Here is a 27,816-nt window from a genome sequence, read left to right on the forward strand (position 1 = left end):
GACAAAGTATGACATGCCGATTACTTGTGCATGCAATATTTCGAATTTAATTGCATTTACACTTTACGTTGATACTGTGCTAAGGAAGCTCCTTATCGACAACAATGTGGTCATAGTTAAAACGTTAAATTCTCTGGTGGTATTTCCCTCATGCTTGCAGGTTGCTTTGTTATTTTTTTCAAAAAAATCTGTACCTTCTTTTTGCCTTTCAATCGTTTTGAGTCGATGTAGTTTTTATGTTTTGTACTTTAATCATTATACAGTCGTAATGAAAATTAACAGCATACGCTACTTCTATAAATTCATAGCTATTTAGTTGAGCGCAGGTGCACCTAATTTGATTTGGTAGATTGATGCCGAACTCTGAACTGCATTTTTTTTAAGAATGAGTGTGTCTCATGGTGGTTTATAGAGAGAATACTTGATATTGGAAAACAACATTGGAATATAGAGGTAAACCGTCAATTTTGCAATTGATGTGAAGGTTTACCAATTAGTCTCACATGACCACCATGTTCACATTGCAGTCCACCATCATTATTTTTCATGTGCACCCTTGTTAACATGAACACTTTATGATGTTGGAAAACTCTTTCGTATGATGTGCGATGATGTCGCACTTGTTTATGCAATGAAATAAAAGAAGACCCTTTAAAATCTTAACAAGTGAAGTTTATCAGAAATGGGAAACATGTTTTTGGCCAAATTATGAAACCACTTCACTACCCCCACCCCCATCATGGGATAACGTGCAATTTGCACAAATAATATCTGCTAAACTATCCACCATAAAAAAAAACCGAACATGTAGAAATGATAATTTAATTGTTGAAGGACTGTTACAGCATTCATTCCAAGTGCCTTTTTGTCACGAGGGATGTGCAGAACACCTGATTGCAAGTTTCCGTGTAAGTTAAGTGCCTCATGCAAAAATCGTTCAGCACATGCCACTCATGCACCCTTAGATTTTTAGAGGTAAAACGAGGCATTCTGAAAAAAATTGAAACAATCATTCTGAGAAACCAGGGTGCGGATCATCCAAAAAACAACAACAAATACACTGATTACATTCATTAATTCATTACAATACCATGTCTGTCAGAAAAATGAGAAGAATCATATAATTGGACAACTTCAAGCAGGGTCTTCCATTACCACATTGCAAGGCTCTTTAACATGAGGAGAGGAACTGTTTGTGATCTCAGAAGACGTTATCAAGCCACTGGATGAATAACAAGAGCCAAGAAGTGGAGGTCCCACAATAATGACTCCCATTCAGGACTGATACATTTCAACAACGCATCTATGCAATCAGATTCAAATTGCCCAGATTACTCTAAACGCACTCCATGGACCTTGCAGGATAAGTGTCAACACCATCTTGAGGCATCTCTTTTGTGCAGGACTCCATGCTCGTCATCCTGTTCAACTTTGAAGACTTGCATCGTGACAAATCCAAACACATTTGCAGTGGTCAAGTCAGCATGTCTGTAGGATATGGAGGCAATGAGTGAGTCTTATATTCACTGACAAATCCAGGTTTCTCCTTGAAAAGCATGATGGCCGTGAAGCATCTCGAGAAGATGCAATGAGTGCTACAGCCCAGTCTGTGGCCAGGAAGCTGCAAATTCTGTACACGGAAGTGCCATGATGTGGGTGGTATTGATGAAACCTTTTGCACCAACTTGATCCATATCAACGGCAATCTGATGGCAGATTAATACATTAATGAGATATTTACTCCAGGCACGTGAAACGAAAAGTGGGGTTAAGCAATTGGTTCATGTCCGTTCGTCCATCGGTTTGTCTGTCTTATCAGCTTATGATCGAGGAACAACTTATTTAAATTGAATATTATATTTTGAATGTGAATCGAAACATGAATCGCAAGACGAGCCTTTTGTTTTAACATACTTTAGCTCTGAATTTGTCCCGATTGCACATTTGCAGAGAGGGGTGAGATAATTTTTCTACTCTGTCTGCCTGCCTGGCAGTCAAACAAAATTGAAAATTATTCCAAACAGGAAATGTATTGTTTTTAAGGATGTTATAAAGGACACAAACAACAGGCACGAAGAACTAATATAATGTGTTACATTGGGTGATGATTCATAACCACTGCAGAAAATGGCAGTAAAAAAACGGAATTAATTTCTTTTATACGACTTTTACAATTTTAATTTTATTTAAATTGAATTATATACTTGAACAGTGTAGAACACAAATTGTCCATCATAACACTTCCAAAAACCTCCAGTTTTGCAGAACTGTACTTCAATTTAAATAAATGTTCATTGGGATGATTTATAAGGGTGCTGTTCAAAACTGCTTACGGGCAACTTCAATAGCACTAAACTTTCGAATTTTTTTCACGATCAATAAAATCATTATATTATTAAAATTTCTGTAACACTGTGTGGAGGGAGTATCGTGTTCTATGAACTCTCTTGTTCAGCAATATGTGTTGCCTACCCTTCAACAACATGGTCTAGGAATAATCTTTATGTACTATAATGCTGCTGCTCACAGGGCCATTCAAAGAAGGAATGTTATTGTAAATGCCAATATTAATGGGAGGACACACTGGCCTGCCATTTGCCAGATTTAAATCCAATTCAACATCTCTGGAATATCATTGATTGTCACATTTGAACCTTGTCAAGATAGCCACAGACCCTTGATGAGCTGGAACAGGAGCTGATTCGGGTGTGGAATGCCATTCCCCAGGCTCAGATTTGAGTGCTCACACGATCAATGTGACGATGGTGCAATGCAGTCATTGTTACCAGAGATGGACATACCCGGTATTGAGACTGTTACTTCCAAGTTGGATCCCTATGTGAAAACATTCGCCACAACACAGCATTACGTGATTAGGTCACAATGAAATGGACATGCAATTAATTATTCAGCATTTATCTCTGTCAGAGGTTTGCACCTCATCTGTGTCCCAGGATGTCTCATAAATAAGTCACATCGACAACAATCACATGTTCGATTTTTCTTTATGGCGGATAGTGTATATTACTGCAATGCACAATGTAGATATAGTAGAAAATATTTTGGATTGTATAACCAGATAACTTGAAGGGACATTTTGAGATCTGTTTCTTTAATTTTCACAGTTAAGCACCAGCACTGCGGTGATCAGAGGTCTTACACACACTTATGAGGAAAAAGAAGCAAAATAATTTTATTTCCCCCCATAGAGGCTTTCATTTCTTTTTGGGATTCACATCGGCGTGCCCTCCCTTGTTTAGACTGTGATTATGCCAGTGCGGGTGATAAAGCGAAGAAGAAAACTTCCTGATCAGCAAGAAAACGAAATAAAGCGTCGTTCAGAAATCTGAAATGTTTTTGGCCTCAAAATATTGCGACGGCTTTGAATTTTCGAAAGAAGCAGTTTAAAGTCACCTTTCACATCGGGACGCCTTCATAGCACACATATAACAAATCATGGCCAAATCCAATCAGTTTGCATGTCACAATGGACTTGTACATTCGACGATGGTGTGTGTACCCGTGTCATTAAAAATGGGTACAAAGGACTGGGACGGGTCGCTATGAACATGGTCACACATATTGCTGGTTACGTGCTTTGTAACTTCCACCTGTCCAGGAATAAAATTCGATTAAACGTACGACCCAAAAATGTAAGACTTCTAAATTAAGTGACTAAAAGATCACCAGTGCATCAGTGCATACTGGTGGTCACAAAAGAATGACGTAACAAAGCCAAGCGTGTAGGTTGGAGTTGCGTTGCACGTGCAAAACACAGAATCCGTAACAAAGCCCAAGCTGGAGATTCATTCGACCACATCCAAAAGTTGCATACATTAATTGGTTTCCATAGCTACGAGCAATTCAAGCTTAAATAAGCAACGATTGGAGACTCACAGAGTCTGTCCTACGACAGGTATGTGCTGGTTGTGAGGCTATAAATATAAGTTTGAAAGTCGGTGAATATACAGGCATACGTCATGCTGCCTGTGTGCAGCTTATAAAACGTCACAAATTCTGGACTGAATTTGTCCTGTTTTTACACCTTTTTATATTAAAAAAAATATGTCGTTAAATATCTTGGGCTATGATAGCAAAGGTCGCCATTCGTAGCATATTTTATACACTATATATTAAATTGCTATTGCAATAACCCTGCAATGGAGTCCGCTGAGATTGAATTGCATTTCGTCTAAAGTGGGCAAGCATGTGATGGACGAGCCACCGCAATGGCTTATCGCGATCAATGTCCATCAACGAAAGGCCGAGCAACGTCTTATCTTGTCGGCTCTCGCCCACAGGTGCGCTGAGGGCCATCGAGTGCCATGCGTATGTCATTCTGCCGCTGTGGTTTCCTCGTGAACGTCGCTGGAGCCAGGTGACCATAACCTGCACGTGACATGCACAGGTTGTGCACATTATTTCAGCATCACATTATTTTAGTACCATAGTGACTCAGGCATTGTTCTGATGACCGGTCACGTTCAGTGATTGGGTGGGGGAGAGGAGAAAGAGCGGGAAGACATGCCTTGGGATGGAGATATAATGTCGAACGTGAATACCTTGGAGTCTTGATGCGCTAGAGGGCGGACAAGCACTTTTATCAGCACGATGTCCTCCTTGTGAAGAGACGTCGGTTTTCGGCGCTGCTTTGTGAACCGAAGGCGGCGCTGTCGGCGAGAGAGAGGCTCAGTCTGGCGCTCAACCTGATGAGATTGCACGGAGAGATCTCCTCGAGCTGGTAAGTGGTGCACGAAACGAAGTGGTGTCTCGGTGAGGCTGACCGTACCAAGGGACCCGGGCCAGGGGAAGGCCAGGCGGCTGCTTGGCGCGCCCGCTGGCGGAACCCGTAGCATGTGCACGAGCACTCTGACAGGAAGTCGTCGCGCGCCGAGTCACTTTCCGCCCGCGGGGCACGGACGCGCATGGGCGAAGGGTGCTCGAGGTCGCGCTTGTCGTCGTCCACGCTCACCGTGAGGAATCGCAGCACGACGAGGTTGAGAAAGGCGCCAATGACCATCAGGCCGACCAGAATGTACGTGAAACTGAAGGCGACGTACGGCGCTCTCCTCTGAAGCGTGTTGTTCTTCTGGAGGGCTACGAAATCCCCGAGGCCGATGGTTGTGAGAGTGATAAAGCAAAAGTAGTACGATTGGAAGAAGCTCCAGCCTTCAAAGTAGGAGAAGGCTGCGGCGCCGATGCACAGCGTGCCGACACACGACAGCAGGCCCACGAACACCATGTTCTGCGTCGAAACGTCCGTGTTCTTGAAACCCAAACACCTTTTGAGGCTCTTCAGGAGATACTTCACGAACGTATTCATTCGTTCGCCCAAGCTCTGAAACATGACGAGCGTAAGTGGGATGCCGAGGACCGCGTAGAACATGCAGAACACTTTCCCAGGGTCCGTCGCTGGAGCTGCGTGACCATAACCTGCACGCGACACACACGCACAAGCACGTGAGCCACGTCACATACACGCAGCGACAGCGGCAACCGTTTGCACATGGTTGCAAAGCTGTTTTATCTGTTGTGCACATTATTTCGGCACCATTATGACTCAAACATTGTAATTACTAGTGCGTGCCCATACATGCGTGCCCGTACGTGCAAAAAAAAGAAAAAAAAGATGAAGAATTGTGACGTCATTGCACCATGTCCTGTCATTGCTTTGGTAAATAAATGGCCATAACTTGGGAACCACTTGTCCGATTAATATCAAACCTTGAAAAGGCACATACTCAGGTCCCCAGCAATATAGCTGGCAAGTTTCAATTAGATCGGACCAGGGGTTGTCGAGAAACAGCGGTCACAGACAGACAGACACACAGAGATTGCTGGAATTATCGATGGACTAGTACGTGCCCTGTACGTGTGTGCCCGTATGTGTGTTGCCGTACGTGCAAAAAAAAAGAGAATTGTGACGTCAATCGTGATGTCATAGCACCGTGTCCTGTCATTGGTTTGGTAAATAAATGGTCATAACTTGGGAACCACTTGTCGGATTAATATCAAACCTTGAAAAGGCACATCCACTGGGCCCCAGCAAAATACCTGGCAAGTTTCAATTAGATCAGACTAGTGGTTGTCGAGAAACAGCGGACACACACACACACACACACACACACACACACACACACACACACACACACACACACACACACACACACACACACACACACACACTGCTGGAATTATAGATAGACGAGTGCGTGGCCGTACATGCGTGGCTGAACGTGCAAAAAAAAAAAAAAACATCTTTCAAACCACGAGCCAGAAACAACAACCACACAGTCCGTTCCTTCGTTCTCGCGTGCCCGTATGTGCGTGGCCCGGAAGTTCGCATATCGCAGTTACGATTATTCGCAATTTAGTTTTAATGGCCAATTATTCAATTATCGCCAACGTATTTTGCCTTTTCGCAATGTCATCGCAAGGAAAAACACAGAGAAGAGAAGAGAAAAAAAAAAGAAAAAAAACCGTACGTGCAAAAAAAAAACTTTCAAACAAACACACAGGCCGTTCCTTCGCTCTCGTAAACGACGCGCACACACACACATGGAGATTGCTGGAATTATAGATAGATAGACTTGACCGGCTTTGGGGGGGAAAAGAGCGGGAAACTTGCCTTTGGATATAAATATATGTCGTGACTACCTTGGAACAGGTACAGGTGTACTGTAGTTATAACCCTGGAAAGACAGATGAAGAAGCGATGAAAAAAGGAAGCAAAACGGAAAGTTTCGGACACAAGATGAACAAAACAAAGCCAGAACGATCAATTGTCCTTCGGAGAACAAGATGGCTGTTTCACCCTGAACACCAGAATTCCCGCGCAACTTCAGGGCGGTGTAACCCGGTGTCATTGACTGGGAGAAGACCAGACCGCAGTCTCTCGGCAGGAATTTGTACTCCAGGATGCCGGCGATAGCTCACCGACTCTCCATGAAAGACAGATGGGCCACGTGCTACACACCGATCAGCACTACCTGTCGGTGAACTGATTAACAAATCTACCTGTACACAGAAATTAAATAAAGTCGACGTTCCTTGGACCAAGGTGTTTTGTTTTCAAACCTTCCCTGCGCAGGTGGCATCGCAAATGGCCGCTCGTGCTCCTTTCCCACGTCTCTCTTGGTGGCAGCACTCGTCTCCTCGTCTCATTTAAATCCGTCTCTCGGTGTTTTCCGAAGCATCCCAACACGTCTATCCCAACACCCCGAACCATCTCGAAGTTCCTCCTGCGGCTACTCAGGTACCATTGCAGGTGTGTTCATCATTCGTGTACCTACTTGAATTGATGATGATGATGCTGATGTTCAAGGTGTGTGTACAATGACATGGGAGGGTGAAAGGTAACCCGTCATGGATGTCCGTGTCGAAGCACGAAGTCTGTCTGCGTGGACGACGGAAGGACACAAAAAGACTCATCACCTGAAGGTGCATCACGTGGTACTTCTACAGGTGTTTGTGTAAAGGTGACTCTTTGGTCGGATCTCTTGCTGCAGATTTAAAGGAATAACTTCCTCCTCCCTGTCTCACACTTCGGTCTTGTTTTAATCTGTGCTTTGTTCTTGGCCGACAGGATGATGTAGATATGGAGAGAGGAGAGCACTTACTACCTTCAGCTGCCTAGCCTGGGTTCGATTCCCGACTAGACCGTAAACTGTGTCGGATTGAATCTTCGTCGGACGGACGTTAAGCCGGGTGTCTCACCTGCCACCATTACCTGGTGAATGAATGTCAAAGATTTCTCACGAAGAGCAGGTGAGTGATCACCGGCACCCTGAACAAATTACGCCTCACCTACGGGTCTTCTTGGACATCCCTTGACACCTGGTCACCCTGCTTGCCGTATCACGGTGGTTGCATCTCTGACTTGTAAACAAACCTTGCACGCGCCCAGGTGTGTTCGCACGCGCCCAGGTGTGTTCGCACATCACCTAATGAACGGCCATCTTCGGCTTTGAGGAACAACCATTGTTATTTCGTACTTATTAAGAAAACGTGTGCCTTTACTAATCCACCTATACTTACTATTGCTATTATTAATGATTATTATTATTATTATTATTATTATTATTATTATTATTAATTATTCAAGGCATTTCTTGGACTCTGATGAATGAATGATTTCATCTGAGTGGAGGAGGTAAATTAATGAGTAAATTCATGAATTTACCAATTCATTGGTGGCGGAGGTAAAGGTGGCAAAAACGTTCCACCAGGAAAGACCCAATGTCAAAATTTTGAGTTAATTTTTTTTTTTGCTGTTTTGACTCCTGTGACCCAAACATCCTCGTAACATCTGACACGTTATTCCCGAAATTATATATTTTTAAACGTTAAACACGAATTTAAAATTTAAGAACGAATTTCTCATTGGTCACCGACGATACCGTGAATCTGAGAAGAACCGACTACTTTTTATACTGTCTACTTGATGGCGTTTGTGGTGTCGATCAATGATTGCTTGTTAACTTCTTCGTGAAGCGGTGACACGCAAAGTAATCGGCAAAATCCGAGCACAACTTGGAGTGGAAACTCAACGGCTGGGTCATTATGGTCCAGCATCATATGTACGAGTGGGATCGGCGGACGCTTGGCAAGTTTGAAGAAGTCCTTCTCAACAAGCGACTCCTGCCACGCGGGAGTTCCGAGGTCCATGTGCATGCAGTACCGTATACCAGGTATACCAGTTATCTCGGGCTCTCATTGGCCGTTCACCTCCACACCTTTTGATCTCACCTATGGTGGTGATGACTGTAATGGCGAAATAAAAGGCTCCAGAAAACTTCCACTGCACCCCGGCTTTGTGCGGCTCTGCACGCACGACCACGAGCTCCAGCTCCCGATAGTCTTCTTGGGTGATGTTGTACTTGGCTCTGAGGAGACTTTCCTTTGAGTCAAGCCTCTTGTGCTCAGTCGTTTCAAACGTCGACTCGAGGGAATCGAACACAGCTGCTCCCACGAGTAGGTAAACGAATGTGCACCCGATGAGGGTGAGCGTGCGCACATTCTGCTTCTTCATGGCCTCGCCGATTCGCCGCACCGTGCTGGCCTGAGAACGCCGTTTCGGACGACTCAATCGTGCCCGGAGCCATCGCAACCCCCGCCTCCTCCGCTGCCGTCCCTCGGTCGCCTGCTCGCAGAGCTCTCCCGACCCTCGGCCACGACCCCTGCCCCCGTCATGAACGTGATGCTCCGTCTCTTCAGGAGATGAGACATCATCCCTGGTCGGTGTCGGGCAGTCGTCCGAGGATGCGGACAGACACAGGAGACTGCTTGTCCTGCGGAGGTGCGAGCGGCGCAGTGTGGAGTTCCGCAGGAGACGCACCAAGCACCCGCCGTTGCGCAAGGCCATCAATGGGCGAGGCGCATTGCTGATGGTCGCCAAAGAGCATGTGTTCGCAACAAGCGGCACTCTTGTTAAATCCGCGCCACTTTGGCAAGGCCCAAATCCAATTGGGCAAACGACGACGGCCACTCTGTCCTTGGTCCTGAACAATGTCCTGCACTAGGAACAACTTGTTTCTTGGTGACGCACTTGGTGAAAAGAGAGGGGTGGGTTTTAGACGCGTTCACCTTGCAGCGGGCTCGCAAAACATGCCACGATCACGTCTCGACTACACGGGCAGCGTCGATTCAGGACCTCCCTCCCGCTACATCTTCCACGCCGTGGTTCTCTCCAAATTATAACCCCCCCCCCCCCGCTGCACATTGCGCACTGTGACGCCCCTTCAACTGGAACTCCCGCTGTTCCGTATCGCACGCGCTCGGTGCATGTCACGTGGTTGCAAAACTGGACTCGATGTACGGATCCTGCGCATAGCTTGTGATCTTAGCAATCCCAGGATATTTTGAGTGCTCATGGCTGGTAGAACTTGACATCATCAACGGTTTACTATTTATATTTCTGAATTGTCAAAGGCGTTCATGAGATCAAGTCAACAAGCACCCCGGCATCGAGTTCTTGTTCCTAACCCAATGACCTGCAGCATAACTCAGGTGCTAAACTGCGTTATACATGTGACACACGTGCAATGTAGAGAGTTCCATTCAAAAGTTATTCCAGCAATTCATCTGGCAATGGAAGTTTTCATGTTGCTTCTTCTTCCTTAAACTGCAATCCATGTGAGTGTGTGTTTAACAGATGGAAGCTGTATAATGAGTAAATCAAGAATAGTTAATTTGAGTGCTACCTTTGGTGTATCTCTTAAGTCCAAAAGAAACAAGTCATGATTTATTTTCTTCCAGCAGAAAAGAAGAGTGCTTCCTCTAAGCAATCAGTTTGACTTCCAAGACGAGCAAAAGTTATGTACACAACTCAAAGTAATGCGAAAAATAGAAATAAAAACATTGCAAACCAAACCCTGTTTACATTGAGGCTGAAACATCCGGACCACAAAACAACCCGGTTCTTGAGACCCTGACCGTGACACAAGGCTAGTTCAAATTTGTCTGGACATCTGTTTACAAAAGTCAGAATACGTAAAGCACGTTTACAAAAACAACGAGAACGACACTCGGTCGAGCGCACACCTCCACCAGGCTGAACAGTTTACTTTTTTTATCCCAATGATAGGCTGGATCTGCATCTGGACCTGAACCAAAATCGAATTGGCTTGTTCTTTTCACCTTCCCAACTCATCCACCAAGTATTGTCATAATCTATTCACAACATTTTCAAATATCATGCTATAGTTTTTGGCCTCATCTTTCAATGGTGACGAATCACTTTTAAAATGCACGGATCCGCATCTGCATCCCAATATTCACCAAAATCGAATTAACTTGTCCTTATAACACACCCAACCTGTTCACCAAGTTTCATTTGAATTCGTCCATAACTTTTTGAGATATCCTGCTCACAAACAGACAGGGGAGAAATCATAACCTCCGTCCACTTTTGGTGGCGGAGGTAAAGATGGCAAAAAAGTTCCACCAGGAATGACCCAATGTCAAATTTTGAGTTCATTTTTTTTTGATGTTTTGACTCCTGTGACCCAAAGTCCCCACCCCTGGGGCTTGAACTGGCAGTCAAATCCAAACATTTATTACGTATTTCATGCGTCTCCCAATGGTGATTGCATACAATTTCATTAAAAAGATGCACACGTGTCCAAAAGAAGCGGTTCAGTTTGGCATTTTTAACATGAAATGGGCAAAGGCTAGAAACGAAAGAAACCCTTGAGAATTACCCTTTGGAACTACATTTTAGCATTACCCTTTAGAATAACCTGGAAGAATTACTGTTTAGAATTACCCTTTAGAATAACTCTATAGAATTACCCTATAGAATTACCCTTTATAACCCTTTATAGTTACCCTTTAGAATTACCCTTTGGAACCCTTTAGAATCAACCTGTAGAATTACCCTTTATAATTACCCTTTGGAACCCTTTAGAATCAACCTGTAGAATTACCCTTTAGAATCACCCTGTAAATTACCCTTTAGAATTACCCTTTGGAACCCTTTAGAATCACCCTGTAGAATTACCCTTTAAAATTAACCTTTAGAACCCTTAAGAATTACCCTTTAGAATAACTCTTTGGAATTACCCTTTAGAATAACTCTTTAGAATTACCCTTTAGAATAACTCTTTAGAATTACCCTATAGAATTACCCTTTGGAACCCTTTATAATCAACCTGTAGAATTACCCTTTAGAATCACCCTGTAAATTACCCTTTAGAATTACCCTTTGGAACCCTTTAGAATCACCCTGTAGAATTACCCTTTAAAATTAACCTTTAGAACCCTTAAGAATTACCCTTTAGAATAACTCTTTGGAATTACCCTTTAGAATAACTCTTTAGAATTACCCTTTAGAATAACTCTTTAGAATTACCCTTTAGAATTACCCTTTGGAACCCTTTATAATCAACCTGTAGAATTACCCTTTATAATTACCCTTTGGAACCCTTGAGAATCAAGCTGTAGAATTACCCTTTAGAATCACCCTGTAGAATTACCCTTTATAGTTACCCTTTAGAATTACCCTTTGGAACCCTTTAGAATTACCCTTTATAACCCTTTATATTTACCCTTTATAGTTACCCTTTAGAATTACCCTTTGGAACCCTGTAGAATTACCCTGTAGAATTACCCTGTAGAATTACCCTTTAGAATTAACCTTTAGAACCCTTAAGAATTACCCTTTAGAATAACCCTTGAGAATAACTCTTTAGAATTACCCTTTAGAATAACTCTTTAGAATTACCCTTTAGAATTACCCTTTATAACCCTTTATAATTACCCTTTGTAGTTACCCTTTAGAATTTAGAATTACCCTTTAGAATAACTCTTTAGAATTACTCTTTAGAATTACCCTTTATAGTTACCGTTTAGAATTTAGAATTACCCTTTGGAACCCGTTAGAATCACCCTGTAGAATTACCCTTTAGAATGACCCTTTACAATTACCCTTTGAAACCCTTGGAGTTACCCTTTGGAGTTACCTTTTAGAATTACCCTTTAGAACCCTTGGGATCACCCTTTTGAGTTATCCTTCACAATTACCCTTTGGTACCCTTCAGAGTTACCCATTAGAATTACCCTTTTGAACCCTTGGGATTACACTTGAGAGTTAACCTTTAGAATTTAGAATTACCCTTTGGAACCCTTTAGAATTACCCTTTGGAACCCTCTTGAATTACCCTTTAGAATTACCCTTTAGAATTTAGAATTATGCTTTGGAATTACCCTTTAGAACCCTTTAGAATTACCCTTTAGAGTTACCCTTTAGAATTACCCTTTAGAACCCTCTTGAATTACCCTTTAGAATTACCCTTTAGAATTACCCTTTAGAATTTAGAATTATGCTTTGGAATTACCCTTTAGAACCCTTTAGAATTTCCCTTTAGAGTTACCCTTGAGAATTACCCTTGAGAATTACCCTTTAGAGCCCAATAGAATTACCATTTAGAACCCTTTAGAATCCAAAACTTCTGCAGAGCAAACCACAATAATTTCTGTCTCACAAACTGCCCCACAAGCTCCTCTGTGGACCACTTGTGACCCCCTTAAACATGTGCCTCTCCTGGTGGTCTCTGGTGGAGAGAGGTCTCTTCTCCCTCCTGGGTAGACTCTTCCTCGGGGTGCCACTAATCGGGGTGGCCCCAATAAAAAAATGAATGTACATTGAAACTTCCGGATCCACAGCACACTGTGCCACCATGCCTGGCACACACTGGTCAGAGAGATTGTAATCGGCATAGTTGCACATGTAACACGTGGATCTCTGTGATGGGAAGTCCTCACCGAGCCCCGCTTACAAACAAGAGGTTTTTACACATACATAATTAATTTATCTGCCCTGTCTATAAATTACATACGCAGCTTCCTCAGTGTCACGTGCAACAATTAAATTACTTACTCTGACAGATTCCTGTCACATGGCAATATTAGCCAATGCAAAACACTTGGACCATAAGACACTTTCCACAGTCCAGTGATGGATCCACCTCTAATTCCCCCCCCCACCTCCACCTTTCACATACCGAAATGTGTGTATATGTGTATATATATATATATATATATATATATATATATATATATATATATATATATATATATATATATATATATATATATATATATATATATCACGTGATATATATATATATACTTTGTTTTTTGTTTTTTAAAGAGAGGGGTGCATATATATATATATATATATATATATATATATATATATATATATATATATAATATTAAAGAGAGGGTCTGGAACCCTGCCCTGCTCACCAAACTCTCTTCCTATGGTATCCAAGGCCATTTCCACTCATGGCTCGCAGACTTCTCTCCTGTCGCAGTCACCGTGTGGCCCGAAATGGAGTTCTTTCATCCCCTCTTCCTGTGCAGGCTGGAGTTCGTCAACGTAGTGTTCTGGGCCCTGTTCTTTTTCTGGTTTTCATCAATGATCTCTCCGACTCTCTGGAAAATCCTCTTTATCTCTTTGCTGATGACTCCACCCTCTGCCGTATCATCTGTCATACCATTTCTGCAAGTGTTTTGTTGAAAAATCAGAGCTACTCACAGCCTTCGTCCATAGCTCAATAAGTATACTGCTCTCCTCTTGGGCTGACACCCCAGCATCACATGCACCTCTCCTGGATTTTGTGGAACATAAAGCTCTCGACATTCTTGGAATATCTCACGATGAGTCTGAAGCACAAGGTTTGATGCAATCACATTACAGGCAGGTCAGTGGCCTCCTTTAAACTAGCTCTCAGCCCTCTGACCATCCTCAGATCCTACAGGGCGTACACACTCTAAGTCTTCTACTCCTACCCCTCCTGGTTAAACTCCTAAATCCAGGTTAACAGCACACCTAAACTCTTTCAATCCCATTTTCTCTCGTTTCTGGAACCGCCTTCCTGGGGTGACTTAAATCACATGCATAAAACAGGCAGAACCACCATCTCATGTCGGGCTGGCAGGATGGTCTGGAGGTACACATACTTGCCTCTGAGCTAAGCTGTCTAGCCTGGGTTTGAATGCCCACTCAGCTATAAACTGTCCTGCTGCTGTTTTATAGGAAGGCTGATTCATCAATACGTGTATCGACCCTCGGATGGACGTTTGGACGTTAAACTGAGCACCCCGTCTGTTGGAATTAGTCTGTGGACATGAAAGATCCCACGGTTTCCTTCGCGAAGTGTAGGCGAAGCTATCGCCGGCACAATGAACAATTTCCAAATTCCAACCCTGACCTGCAGAGGGCACTGCATGAGTTTCACAGCTGTGCCCTCAGCCAATGATGGCATCCTGATGCCTGATGCTGCATGCGGAAGAAGACGAGACCACTTTACGTCACTCCCCACCCCTCCCCACAATCCTGTATACATCTCTCCACCCTACCCCCCCCCACCCACCCTTTCCCCTCCTCTCCATGATCTTTTCTGTTCGTTCATTCCATTCATGATACCCTCCTTGTTACCGTGCTCTTATCGGAGTGTCGATCTTGGAAAAAAAGAAAATAAACCATCAGACCTGTTTAAATTTACTGATTCATATGATATCCATCAAAGTTCCATAAAGCTGAGTTTATATTGATTAATGATAGATGTTTATCTGAGAAACTGATGATAGAGGTGGAAGTAGTTGTAATCGTCCGGTCTCCACCACTCCCCTACCCATGTATTTTCTCCACAAAACAATGTCATTCCCAGAACCTCGCAAAGCCAATTTTCCTTTTGTTTACTGTCAAGGGAATACATTCGGTTTCTGGAATAAAACTATTATGGTTGCCGATGTGTGTTCATTAAAATCACGTCAAACGTTATGGTTGCAGGGGATTGAGGGGGTTGGAGGGGTGATGAAGAGGGGGGTCAGGTCTCAGTCATCACAGAAGTTGCCTTCTTACCTCCGCCACCGAAGGTGAAGGACTTAATGTTTTCATCTCTTTCTGTCTGTTTCTTTGTCTGTTTGTTTGTGTGTTTGTTTGTTTACCCTGTAGCAGCCACACCGTTTCAGCGATCATGACCAAACTGGGTGCAGCCGTCGGCCATGGTCCAACTTAGATACTTTTCGTTTTTGGTGAATCTAGGTCAAAGGTCAAGGTCACCGAAAAACCGAAATTCTTATTTTCGCAATAACGTCCGCTAAAATGGTCGTATCGACTTCAAACCAAATCCAAAATGTGCATCTTCCAATACTGCATCCAACCATATGTCCCATTGGGGTGTCACACCAACAGCCTCCTTAGCGGTCGGGGGTCGAATGTCAGGGGGTCGGGTCAAAAATTTCAAATTGCGATAAAAAAGCCATTTCAAGTCCGATTGACTTCCAAGTTGTGATCATGACCAAACTAAATGCTATAACTCATTAAACAGTAGCACTATCAACTTATAAGAACTAAATTGATTTCCAGGTTTTTGTTTTTTTCAGAGATCATGGAGATATGGCAAAGTTATTCCGGCAATTCCTTGCTCAACGAGCAATTTCATTTGTTTGTTTGTGTGCAGGATTTCTTTAAAACTTGTTGAGGGATCTGCATGAAATTTGGTGGACAGGTTGGGTGTGTGACAAGGACGAATTGATTCAATTTTGGTGAAGATCCAGATCCGGATCTAGATACGACAATTATTTAATTTTTAAACTGATTCTTCACGATTGATAGATCGGGCGAAAACCGATATCGTACTGTATAGCATGATATTTCAAAAATGTATTGGGCCCGATATGTTTCGTAGTTTTAACAATTGCATGATGGAGGTATGCATGCTACCGAGTGCCCTTCTCATTGAATCTGTCCTTATGCATCCTCACTCCCACCAGGGATTAATTTTACAAAACCCGATCTAAAGCTCTTTGTATCCATTTGTCGATCAGCATCAAAAAAAACGGACAAATTAATGATGCGAATTTGTGGAATTTAGATGTGAGGCTAGAGGTGTTCAAAATGTTCTCGTAACCATGTACATGTAATGGTACTGCATTGGTTTGTGTTTGCTGTTGGTTATGAAGTGGGAGTTCCGGGCCGCAGCGCAACGCCATGATGGTTCTGGTATCTGAATAAATGATCGTTCTTTTCAAATATTGCCCCTTTATGTGTCTTCCACATCAGAACTTTACATGGTGGCGGCGGTTTTACGACACATATTCGAGCCCATCAAGGTAACAAGCTGGTGTTTCCAGTGCCTTTTGTAATCAGTTCGTTCCTCATCGACCCATGCAGCGCGCGTTCACAATGGCAGATCTGGTGGGAACTCCGTCCATGGACTGGGCCGTGCATAACGCAGCGGCGGCCTTTAAAATGTTGAGACAGCGATTGGAGCTGTACGTTGAAGTTAGACGCATTACGTCTAAAGTGGGAGAGAAAGGCCTCAAACGGTGCAACACATGGACCTTAACGGATGAACAGCGACAGCAACTCGCGAATATTTTCAATTGTTTCCTGGAACAAATGGAACCCTCGGATAATTTCAGGATCTGCCGACTGGAGCTTCGTCCCAACAGCCGGAATCTCGGCGAGTCACTGGAGGCCTTCATCACCCGGTGTAAGCTTCTCTCCCAGAAGTGTGATTTCAGCTCCAAACAAGAAGACGACCGCTTGATAGAACAGATCATTGCGAGTACCCAAATCTCTGACTTTCAGAAGGAGCTTTTGACAAATCAAAAGACCTTTAAACTGGGGCGCACATACAAAGCCTCCGCCACATACCTCAAACAGTTGCATACTTTGAATGCCTGTGCCAACAAAGTAGCTGACAGCATAGGCATCTCTGCTGTTGGCCCGAGACTCAGTAAGTGCCAATGTAGTCTTGCCCACAACGACACATGCAGATTGTGTGCTAAACTAGGCCATTGGGTCAAATGCTGTCTTGCGTCCAAGTTTCGACAACCATGACCCTACCTCTCGTCGAGTGCATACAGACACCAAGCACCCATGAGTTTCGCACCCAACAACTACAGTCCAACAGGGAATGCTCGCTGGAACCCCCAGACATCATATGCTCGTGTTGATCTTCACAACATAGAACAAGAGGATACACCAGATCCTCAACTTCCAGGCCAACACCCCGATGTAAGGTATCGTAATCCCCCAATGCTTACAGTATTCCCCATGCCAGTACACAACACGAAATGGCGTATGACACGTGTATCACGGAACAGCAACACAGGCGTCGGGACAACGCCAATGACATTGCATCACAATTTGATTCGTTGGTTTTCGACTCGATTAATGCACCTGGTCAACTTAACGAGGCTTACACTACACTTTATGTCAGTCTATACAACAGGCCAGGTGTTCATTATCTTAAGCAGAAGGTGGACACAGGTGCCCAAGGAAACACTTTACCCATTTGCACTTTTCGACGCATGTTTCCCGAAATGCTGGATTCAAATGATGAACCCGATATTGGCTCTCTTCAGCAGCAGAGAGTGTTTTAACTGTGTACAATGGAACCCACATCAAGTGTTTTGGCACTGAAGACATTGCCTGCAGTTACAAGGGATCACAGTGGACCAGCACGTTTCTTTGTCGTGGATGTCAGTGGTCCTGCGGTTCTTGACCTTCCATCGTGTGAGAATCTTCACATTGTTCCATTGCATTATTTAGTGACCAGTGACCAACCACCAGTTTACAAAAGCATCAAATAACTCATGGATGCATACCCACAAAAAATTGACTGCATCGGTGAATTTCATACAACGCACAGGCTTGTTGTGGACCCAAATGTCCCACCACATGTTGATCCACCACATAGAACCCCATTGCTCTCAAGGACAAAATTCAATCAGAACTTGATGAGATGGTTCTATAGGGAGTCATACGGTGTATCAAGGAACCGACTGAGTGGGTCAGCTCTCTCATGTATGGAACAAAAAAGAGACGGCAATATTCGGATTTGTTTGGACCGAAAGCATCTCAATCGAGCCCTGATTCGTCCATATCGCAAAATACCCACAACGGAAGAGCTCACTCACAAATTTGCAGGAGCGAAATACTTCTCAAAACTTGATGCCAAGTCAGGGTACTGGTCTGTAAGATTCGATGAAGATACCCAACAACTTCTTACATTTCAGACCCCAGAGGACTGGTATTGTTTCCAACGATTGCCTTTTCGACTGTGTGTAAGCCAGGACATCTTCCAGATGGAAATAGACCGTGTTCTCGAGGATTGTAAAGGTGCAGTTAGCATAGCAGATGACATCGCTGTCTATGGCACCACTGAGGAGGAGCATGACCGGCACCTTGAGGAGCTGATGGAAACAGCACGACGCGAAGGCATCGTTTTCAATTCAAACAAATGCTACATCAAGAAGACCAGCATCACCTTTTTCGGTAAAACTTATGGTAGACAAGGAATACGGCCTGACCAGCAAAAGGTTCAAGATCTGAGAGCTATTCCAAAACCTGAGAACAAAGCCGAGCTTCAACATTTCATTGGCTTCTTGACATATTTTTCGCCCCTCATCAAGGATTTCAGTATGAAATCTGCTACTCTCAGAGACCTTCTCAAAAAGGATTCTGAACTCCTATGGGAGCCACACCATCAAATTGTATTTGATCATCTGAAAAATGAGGTGTTGGAAACATGTCTTCTTCATGACTACTATCCAGAGGAGCCTGTCTACGTCCACTGTGATGCCAGTCTTCAAGGCCTTGGTGCAGTATTGTTTCAGGTCCATGGAAACCAGTTAATGCCTGTGGAGTATGCAAGCAAAACCCTAACATATATGAACAACGTTTCCCTACCTACTAGTATGGTCGCAGTTTAATTGCGCGAACCGATCGTAAACCACTGCTGATGATCATTGACAAGCCATTGATCGCTACCCCACCGAGATTGCAACGAATGCTTGTCAGACTCCAAGGACACAATTTGACGACGGAGTACCGCCCTTGGGCAGACAATCAGCTTGCCGATGGCCTATCCCGCCTTCCTAGTCCACTCAATACAACTACAATTGACTTGGACTTGTGTGTGGATTTTGTTCGCCTCTCTTCTGAGAAGTTTTCTGAGCTGCAACAGAAAACACTTCGTGATTCTGACCCGAGTCAACTTCGAGACTTTATTATCAGTGGATGGCCAGACCGTCTGAAGGAACCTCTCAGAGGCTCTTCGGAGATACTGGAGTTTTTGGGATGAGTTGTCAATTGAAAATGGTGTAAATCTTAAAGGCGAGGGAGTCATTATACCAAAGAGTATGAGAAACGACATTTTGCAGAAACTCCATTCGGGCCATTCTGGCCACGAGAAAGCCAAACTGCTGGCTATAGGGACACTGTGTACTGGTATAACATTAACGAGGACATTGATCGGCTTGTGGACTGCTGTCCTACTTGCCAACGACACCAGAAATCTCAGCTGCCTGAACCATGAAAGCAACATGACATTTTGCTCAGAACATGGAGTAAAGTCGGAGGTGACCTGTTTTACCTTGATGCAGCTCAGTGGCTTGTCATCGCAGATTATTATTCAAAATTTCCCGTTGTCCAGCAAACTACCCGAGTAAGCCCCCAGCCGCGCAATTATTGCAACTTTGGGACAAACATTTTCTGAGTTTGGAATTCCTGAAACGTTTGAGTGATCATGGTCCTCATTTCTCCAGTGTGGAATTTGGTTCATTTTCTGGGAAATGGAATTTTGACGTCACGTCATCCTCAACATACCCAAAATCTAATGGATTCATTGAGTGCCAGGTCGAGACGGTGAAATCCATCCTCCGCAAATCAAAAAGTGTGGGAAACGATTTTCATCTTGCACCGCAAGCTTGGCGTTCCACCCCAGTGAGCTACAACTTGGTAAGTCCTGCTCAACTGCTAATGGGCAGAAAAGTCAAATCTCGAGTAACAACCAGAATCGCCAACACGCATGACGATGACAACCTCATCCACGAGGAGCTGGAGAAGTGCTGCTACTCACAAAAAAGTCTACCATGATAGGCATGCTCAGGCACACGAAATGTCCTGCCAATACCCTGGACAACGAGTTCACGTTCAGAACCACAACACTCATTGCTGGGAGCCAGCCACGGTTCTCTCCACGTGTGAAGAGCCACGATCATATTTGCTTGCATCACCAAATGGACAAACACTCCGACGCAACCGAAATCACATTCAGGAGCTCCCAGCATGTGCCGCAGTGCCCCATCGATCTACGAGCCCAAACAAGATTTCTGAACCCACAGTGAGTGGGAACAGTGAACCATCTGCAAGGTCTGGTGTTGAACCTGTCATCACATGTCATCACATTGGTTTGGGTTTGGATGTGAAGCGGGAGTTCGGGGGCGCAGGGAATTGTGGGTGCGCGATGCCATGATGATTCGGATGTCTGAATACATGATCGATGTCTTTATATATCCACATCAGAACTTTACAATGCTCTCCTTCTAAGATTTGTCCGAACAGTGCAACGAGGGTACAGCGTACATTTAATTAAATAAATAAATAATACATCGGTATATTTTCTGATTAACAGGACACATACTCGTGGGTCATGACGGAGTTTGGAGGGATTTAAAAATATCGTCGGTTGTGGACATCTTGGACTTTTGTTGTTGAATGTCGTTCCGAGAACTTTATGAACGTTCCGTTAGAACGTGGTTCTGCTGCTTCCCATCACCCCGGGACGGTTACACTCGAGCGAGGTTGCAGTAAAGATCGGGTCTATTATTAGACGAGCCTTTTGATTAAATCTCTGCTGGGGAAAGCTCCGTTTCAGGAAGAGCAATGCCCCCATCCACTTCCACTCCCCATCCCCCCACTTGCACTGCCCGACCCCCTTCCCACCAATGCACCACTCGAGCTGGATTTGTCAGCAATTTTGCTTCTCATTGCTCTGCGTTCCACGCTCGGACGAGGGTTGGGGGGGGGGGTGGACGAGGAATGTGTGGGGTTTTCAGCTGCTGATGGATTTTCCTTTCAACGCTGCAATGAATCAGGATGCAAACTCTTCCCGCGATCCTTTAAAATTCTGCGAATCAGCCTCCCCCATGCCCCACCTTCACCACCACCACCACCACCACCACCACCACCCCCCAGGAGTCTCGCATCAAGGAAGGTTTTCAAGTAAAATGAAATCATCACTGGAACTAATTGGATATCATTATGACACTAAACCTCAATGAAGGCTACAAAGGTCGAAACGTGAAATTGGTATTTCGTCTCTTCTCGTGTTCAAAGCATTATTTCCACCGTCATTGTAGTCTCCATGCCTGGTGTTGGCTTAATGTTTAGGGTGGTGGGCTGAGGATCCCAGGACCCTGAGTTCAAATCTCACTCGGTAGTTGCATTTATACCAGGTGGGGTTGACTCTGCCTGTCATCCTTCCGAGGTCGGCGAACTGAGTACCAGCTTGCTGGTATCCTGTGTCAGAGTGGTGACCCATCTTGGATTGTGTCCAATAGCCAAGGAGACTGCTTAGACATCACCAACACTCTGCACAGAATATGGTCCCAATAGTTGGATGGATCATTTATATATATATTTTTTATACATATATATATATATATATATATATATATATATATATATATATATATATATATATTTACATATTTACATTGCTTGTCTGTCTGTTGGTGTCCTTTTGCGAGGACTGCTGGCTCAACAAGATTGACAACCACCAAATTTGGCACACAGCCCAAGTCCGATCCGGTAATTGTCCTAAGAGTATTTTTTCATCCACCACCTGAGTCTTTAAAGATCACTTTTATGGCTTTTCAGTAATATGCTTTCACATATCACGTGACACAGCACAACTATTTGGTCGAGCTGTGTCTTCCACCCATGAGCTCACCATGCTTCCACCCGTTGCCACCACCATGCTTCATGGTCAGGATGGTGTTGGATGGGTGATGAGCTGTGCTCGGTTTCTGCCAGATGTAGCGTTTTGCATTCAGGGCAAATCATTCAATTTCTGTCTCATCAGACAACATAATCTTTTGTGTCGTGCTCTCAGAGTTTTCCACGTGCCTTTTTCTCAGGAGTAGATTCTGTCTCACCACTCTCCCATAAAGCCTGGCTTTGTGAAGTGCTGCAGAGACTGTTGTCCTTCCTGCTGGTTCTCCCATTTCAGCCAAGGAACTCTGTCGTTCTGTGAGAGTGGTCATTGGGTTCTTCGTCATCTCCCAGACCAACGTCTTTCTTGCCCAGTTGCTCAGTTTGGTCAGACGACCAGCTCGAGGAAGAGTCGGGGTAGTTTCTTGTGCTCTCTATTCCCTAATGATGAAGTTCACTTTGCTCCTCGGAACTTTCAACACTATTAATTGTTCCCTTCCCAATCCTGGTGTTGGCTTAGTGGTTAGGGTGGCTGGCTTGGGATCTTAGGGTCCTGCGTTCATGCCCCATTGGCTGATAAATTAACACGAGGTGGGGTTGATTCAGTCTTTCTTCCTTTCGAGGTCGGCGAATTGAGTACCAGTGTACTGGTATAGAGGCACAGCATCAGCGGCATAGCTTTGCCCCCAACAAATGGATAGCTACCCAGCAGCCAAGCTGCCCAATGCTGGAAGAAGAAAGCACCCTTCTCCATATCTATGCCTTCTCACAATTCTATCTCGGAGTTCTACGGACAGTTCCTTGGACTTGATGGCGGAGTTTGTGCCCCGACATGCACTATCAACTGTGGGATATTATATGGAATGGTGTTTTTCTTTCTAAATCATGTCCATTCAAGTGAATTGGCCACAGGTGGACTCCGATGAAGTTGCAGAGACATCTCAAGGATGTCCAAAGGAAATTGGATGCACCTGAGCTCAATTTGGAGTGTCATAGCAAAGGGTTTGAATACTTATTGACGCAAGACATTTCAGATTTTCATTTTTAATTAACTTGTAAAAAGTTCTAAAAACATGTTTTCACTTTGTCATCGTGTCATTATTTTACGTAGATCGGTGACAAAAAATAAAATTTAATCCGTTTTAAATTCAGGCTGTGACACAACAAATTGTGACAAAAGTCGAGGGGTGTGTACTTTCTGAAGGCGCTGTACATTACTTTGCACCAGAAGACAAGACCAGAAACATTGTTTACAAAGATGCTCTTTGATGTAGTTGTTTCATTTTTGGCATTGTTGTTTGTGTACGTATGGTGGTATGTTTTGTTTTTCGGAAAATTCAAATTTTAAAATAAATATTATGTTTTTGTCCTCATTTCCTTTTCGTTGTCAATTCTCAGATTTTTTCCCCCGAGCAACGCTGGATGTCCCCACCAGTTGTAAATATTAATTTATCCTTTCTTGTTTTAGCTCATAGAATCATTAAAAAAAACAAAATGTAATTACCGTTCATCATTTTAGTCCCCTACCAATTTCACTGGAGGGGAAGATACGTTTTCTCTCCGTCTGTCCATACATCCATACGTCCATCCGTCCCACCTGTGGTTTTTTTTCCCCACACTCTTTAACATATTCAACTGAAACTTGGTAAATGGCTTCATTATGATAAGTTTCAGATGAAGTTCGAATTTTAGGGAGTTTCGTCAATTTTTCACAGCGTTATGCTCTTTTGGACTTAGAAGATACCACATCGGTAAGGGGACATTCATTGCAAAGCAATTCTCGCTCTTGTTGAAGATTGCCTCAGTTTTGAATTCAACACTAGTTATGCATTAATAGAAAAATCTTCCCAACTTCCTTTAACTCTCTAACGGAACGTACAAGACCAGTGGCTATGTCTGACAGGATGGTACATAGGGAGTGTCGTTACCTCTCAGCTGTGTGTTCTGGATTCAATTCACAACCCAACTATAAACTGTCAGACTTGTGCTTTTGTGGACTGGGTGTTCGTCACGAAATTTACTGTCCCTTGGATGTACTTTAAGGTGGTGACCTGTCCGTTGGAATTGTATTGTGGGCGTGAAAGATCCTTGCACCTTTTTTTTTGACAAACAGTAGGCAAGTTATTGTTGGCACTCTGAACAAATGAGAAATTCCTGCCTCAACTATGCCTGTGGTGTCGCAATGTAGTCACCTTCATGAGGACCAGGTATAATACCGCCGATAAAAAAAAATGCTGTGCTTTCTGGATTACTGTCCACCACAAGCAGCCAGTCCTGCAGTCAGGGGACCTGGGAAAAGTGAGGGGACAAACATATTGTTGTGGGCCAGGGGTCGGTGGCAAGAACGACCACGAGGTGGGGAAAGCTTGGGTCATCTCCCATCAATCTCCCGGGAATTGTAGGCCGTCGTTTGGATAACTCCGCGAGCCGGAGGGTCGTTTAACTGACGGTGGTCGCCAATATTTCAACCGCGTAGCGTAGGGTCTATTTGTCTATGACCAATTTACCTAATTAACGACGCGATTTCGACTACCGGAGAAACCACGCCCTCGGCACGTCTTGCTCGAACCGGGCCACTCTACCGACTGCGGTAGAGTTCCAACTATCGACTACCAACTCCAGTTTGGGTGCAGCCGAGCGGAAACTGCCAAAGCCGTGCTGGCTGGAATGAACGGATTAACGGGGATAAAACCCCGCCGAAACTCAGATCCGAACCATGCTGGACCAATTCATGAAGGGACAGAAATGGACTGGGAATGTTTTTCTACAAATGTTTATTTACAATAAAAAGACAAAGACAAGACTTAACGTGAATATGCAAGAAGGAATATTTACAATGGGCAAAAACACTTATTCACATCTACTTACAAAACGGGCCCACACGCAGACACACACACACACACAAAATGAAAAGAAACCCAGAGTCTTTATTGGACCCTCACAGCCATGGAGAGAGAGACAAGCTGGGGGTCAGAGTTTGGTGGTGTACCTGTCCGTCAGAGTTAGGGCCTGCTCCGCGATGCAGCACCTGACAAAGGTTGTTGGTCCGGTCCCTAGTCGCACGTAGGAACTCCTGGTTCGTGGCGGAGCTCGGGTGGTGAACAATCGGGGTCCACGGAGGGAGGTCAGGGTCGCTCTGTCCTTCCTTAAGACTCCTCGTAGCAGCCACCATAAAACTCCAGAACCCCATACAGCCACCGTCAAACAAAACTGACTGCTTACAGCCTCCGTGAAAGCAAACTCGACCGTTACAGCCTCCGTGAAAGCAAATTCGACCTGTTACAGCCACCGTGAAAGCAAACTCGACCCGTTACAGCCACCGTGAAAGCAAACTCGACCCGTTACAGCCACCGTGAAAGCAAACTCGACCCGTTACACCCACCATGTAAGCAAACTCGACCGGACCCTGTTACACTCACCCTGAAACTCCAGAACCCCGTACAGCCACCGTGAAACAAAACTGACTGCTTACAGCCTCCGTGAAAGCAAATTCGACCCGTTACAGCCACCATGAAAGCAAACTCGACCCGTTACAGCCACCGTGAAAGCAAACTCGACCCGTTACACCCACCATGTAAGCAAACTCGACCGAACCCCGTTACACTCACCCTGAAACTCCAGAACCCCGTACAGCCACCGTGAAACAAAACTGACTGCTTACAGCCACCGTGAAAGCAAACTCGACCCGTTACAGCCTCCGTGAAAGCAAACTCGACCCGTTACAGCCTCCGTGAAAGCAAACTCGACCCGTTACAGCCACCATGAAAGCAAACTCGACCCGTTACACCCACCATGTAAGCAAACTCGACCAGACCCCGTTACACTCACCCTGAAACTCCAGAACCCCGTACAGCCACCGTGAAACAAAACTGACTGCTTACAGCCACCGTGAAAGCAAACTCGACCGGACCCTTTTTACTGAGAGTCTCGGAGATTTATTGGCCTCTCTCCACGGGGAGGGGCCCTTGGCGAAAACGCACCTCGCTGTCCGCCTCTGATTGGACAGGGTCCTCTGGCCCACTTTTCCTGGGCGGGGCCTCTGCTCCTGCCAGGAGACCCCAGTTACTCCTCCACGTGGCTTCGATCTCGACGAGTAACAGTGTCAGCGCCGCGAAGGTCATCGTACAAGAGTTACAATGTTCGTGGGAGCCGAGAACTGGAACCGCGAGACCCCCCTCTCGGCAAGTCAAGGTACGAGCAGCCAGCGGGTGGTGATGCAGCATGATGGGCCGAAGGGGTCATGCAGATGGGATGGTTTATTAGATGTTATATCCTAACTAAAAAATAAATTGCAACGCACGCCTTTGATTCAACCACTAGACAAAAGGAAAGGGATCTGACTGCACACATACTTAATGACATAACTGACTTTTAGGACATCTGTATGTTGAATGCAAATGGTTTCCAGATCTGTAACAATATATTGTAATGCCTGTTGGCAGGACCAGTTTTAACACAGTGGAGTTGGATATGGTGAGGTGTCATGAGGCTTTACATTGACACCCGCAACACAGTCGTCCAGGCTCTGTTCCTCATTGAATGGAATATCTGTGGAAAGCCCAGTAAAATATGTTGCACATCATTGTCATGACACCGCTTACGCCCGAACCTCGAAAAGGGAGATTGGTAAAATTGAGGCAGATACAGCGTCGACTTATGTGCACATAAGAATTTTGCTGATAGTACACCAAAACGATGTATATTTGCCTTTGACATGCTTATACATTAAGTTTAACTCCAAATCGGGCTCCTGCTTGACATCTGCTTCTTAGGATTGGCTGCTAACTGATTAAAACATATAGCGAGGGAATTCTGGTCATTTAAATGCAGATTGGTACACAGCGATGCTTGGTGTTGGCTTAATGGTTAGGGTGGTGGGCTTGGGATCCTAGGATCTTGAGTTCAAATACCACTTGGCTGTTGAATTAATACCAGGTGGGGTTGACTCTGCCTGTCATCCTTCTGAGATCGGCAAAATGAGTATCAGCTTGCTGGTAACCTGTGTCTGAGCGGCGACCCGTCCAGGATTGTGTCCAATAGCCAAGGAGACTGCTTAGGCAGCATCAACGCTCTGCACAGAGTGTGGTCCCAATGGATGGATGGATAGCACGTAGCACTTACATTCGGCATGCTTTCAGTGAGAAAATGTCATCATCACATGATCAGCTCATACAGTCCAACAGAAGGAAAACAGAGATGGTGGATCTAATCGCAGTCATCCGGCACTTGGCATGTACCAAGAATGCCCAACGGTAAACATATTGTTTGTTGACCTTTGCGTCATTGCCCCTGATTATTCTATTCTTCCACGAGTCTTGATGCACACAAGGATACACAAAGGAACATTAGCGCAGGAGGATGCCATTTGGCACATCATGTCTGCGCTGCAGAAACCCCCAATGCCAGCACGCTTCCATATACAAGCTACCCACTATCCACACAAGCCAATATTCCACTATCCCTCTTATCTCCAATGCATCCAGATACCCATATAAATCTCATTTAAAGTAATCCACCCCCTACACTACCACCACCTTTCCAGTGAGACGTTTCCATGCATTAATCACTTTCCAAGCCTG

The 27,816-nt window shown here is 44.5% G+C and overlaps 1 protein-coding gene, 1 long non-coding RNA gene and 1 pseudogene across 5 annotated transcripts in view; 2 read left to right on the plus strand and 1 right to left on the minus strand.

Annotated features, from left to right (window-relative positions):
- Window positions 1-806: 806 nt before the first annotated feature.
- LOC147026453 (potassium channel subfamily K member 9-like) lies at window positions 807-9,717 on the minus strand. Its single transcript, XM_085881885.1, has 4 exons — window positions 8,749-9,717; window positions 4,563-5,433; window positions 2,676-4,389; window positions 807-1,706 (listed from the first exon to the last, which is right to left on the minus strand). Exons 1-2 carry the CDS (start codon window positions 9,362-9,364, stop codon window positions 4,604-4,606), a joined length of 1,446 nt encoding a protein of 481 aa, XP_085738011.1. The 5' UTR covers window positions 9,365-9,717; the 3' UTR covers window positions 807-1,706; window positions 2,676-4,389; window positions 4,563-4,603.
- The window catches only part of LOC147026454 (uncharacterized), a 61,978-nt gene continuing 38,768 nt past the window's right edge, over window positions 4,607-27,816 (plus strand). For 3 of the 4 annotated variants that reach the window (XR_015058360.1, XR_015058362.1, XR_015058361.1), the window contains exons 1-3: window positions 5,217-5,354; window positions 7,091-7,267; window positions 7,586-7,767. This is a non-coding gene — a long non-coding RNA (uncharacterized LOC147026454). Of the gene's footprint in view, window positions 4,742-5,216; window positions 5,355-7,090; window positions 7,268-7,585; window positions 7,768-27,816 lie in introns of those variants that run through there. The other variant, XR_015058359.1, reaches the window with a different exon arrangement.
- LOC147026455 (uncharacterized) lies at window positions 19,663-20,777 on the plus strand (annotated as a pseudogene).

The sequence above is a fragment of the Eptatretus burgeri genome, chromosome 5, assembly GCF_056783735.1.
Source record: "Eptatretus burgeri isolate ZD-2024b chromosome 5, Ebu_testis_v1, whole genome shotgun sequence".
NCBI lineage: Eukaryota > Metazoa > Chordata > Myxini > Myxiniformes > Myxinidae > Eptatretus > Eptatretus burgeri.

Coding starts and splice junctions, on each gene's coding strand:
- LOC147026453 (XM_085881885.1), bottom strand. CDS start 9,364: ATGGCCTTGCGCAACGGCGGGTGCTTGGTGCGTCTCCTGCGGAACTCC. Junction 5,434..8,748: donor TACAGTCATCACCACCATAG/GTGAGATCAAAA, acceptor TGTCGCGTGCAG/GTTATGGTCACGCAGCTCCA.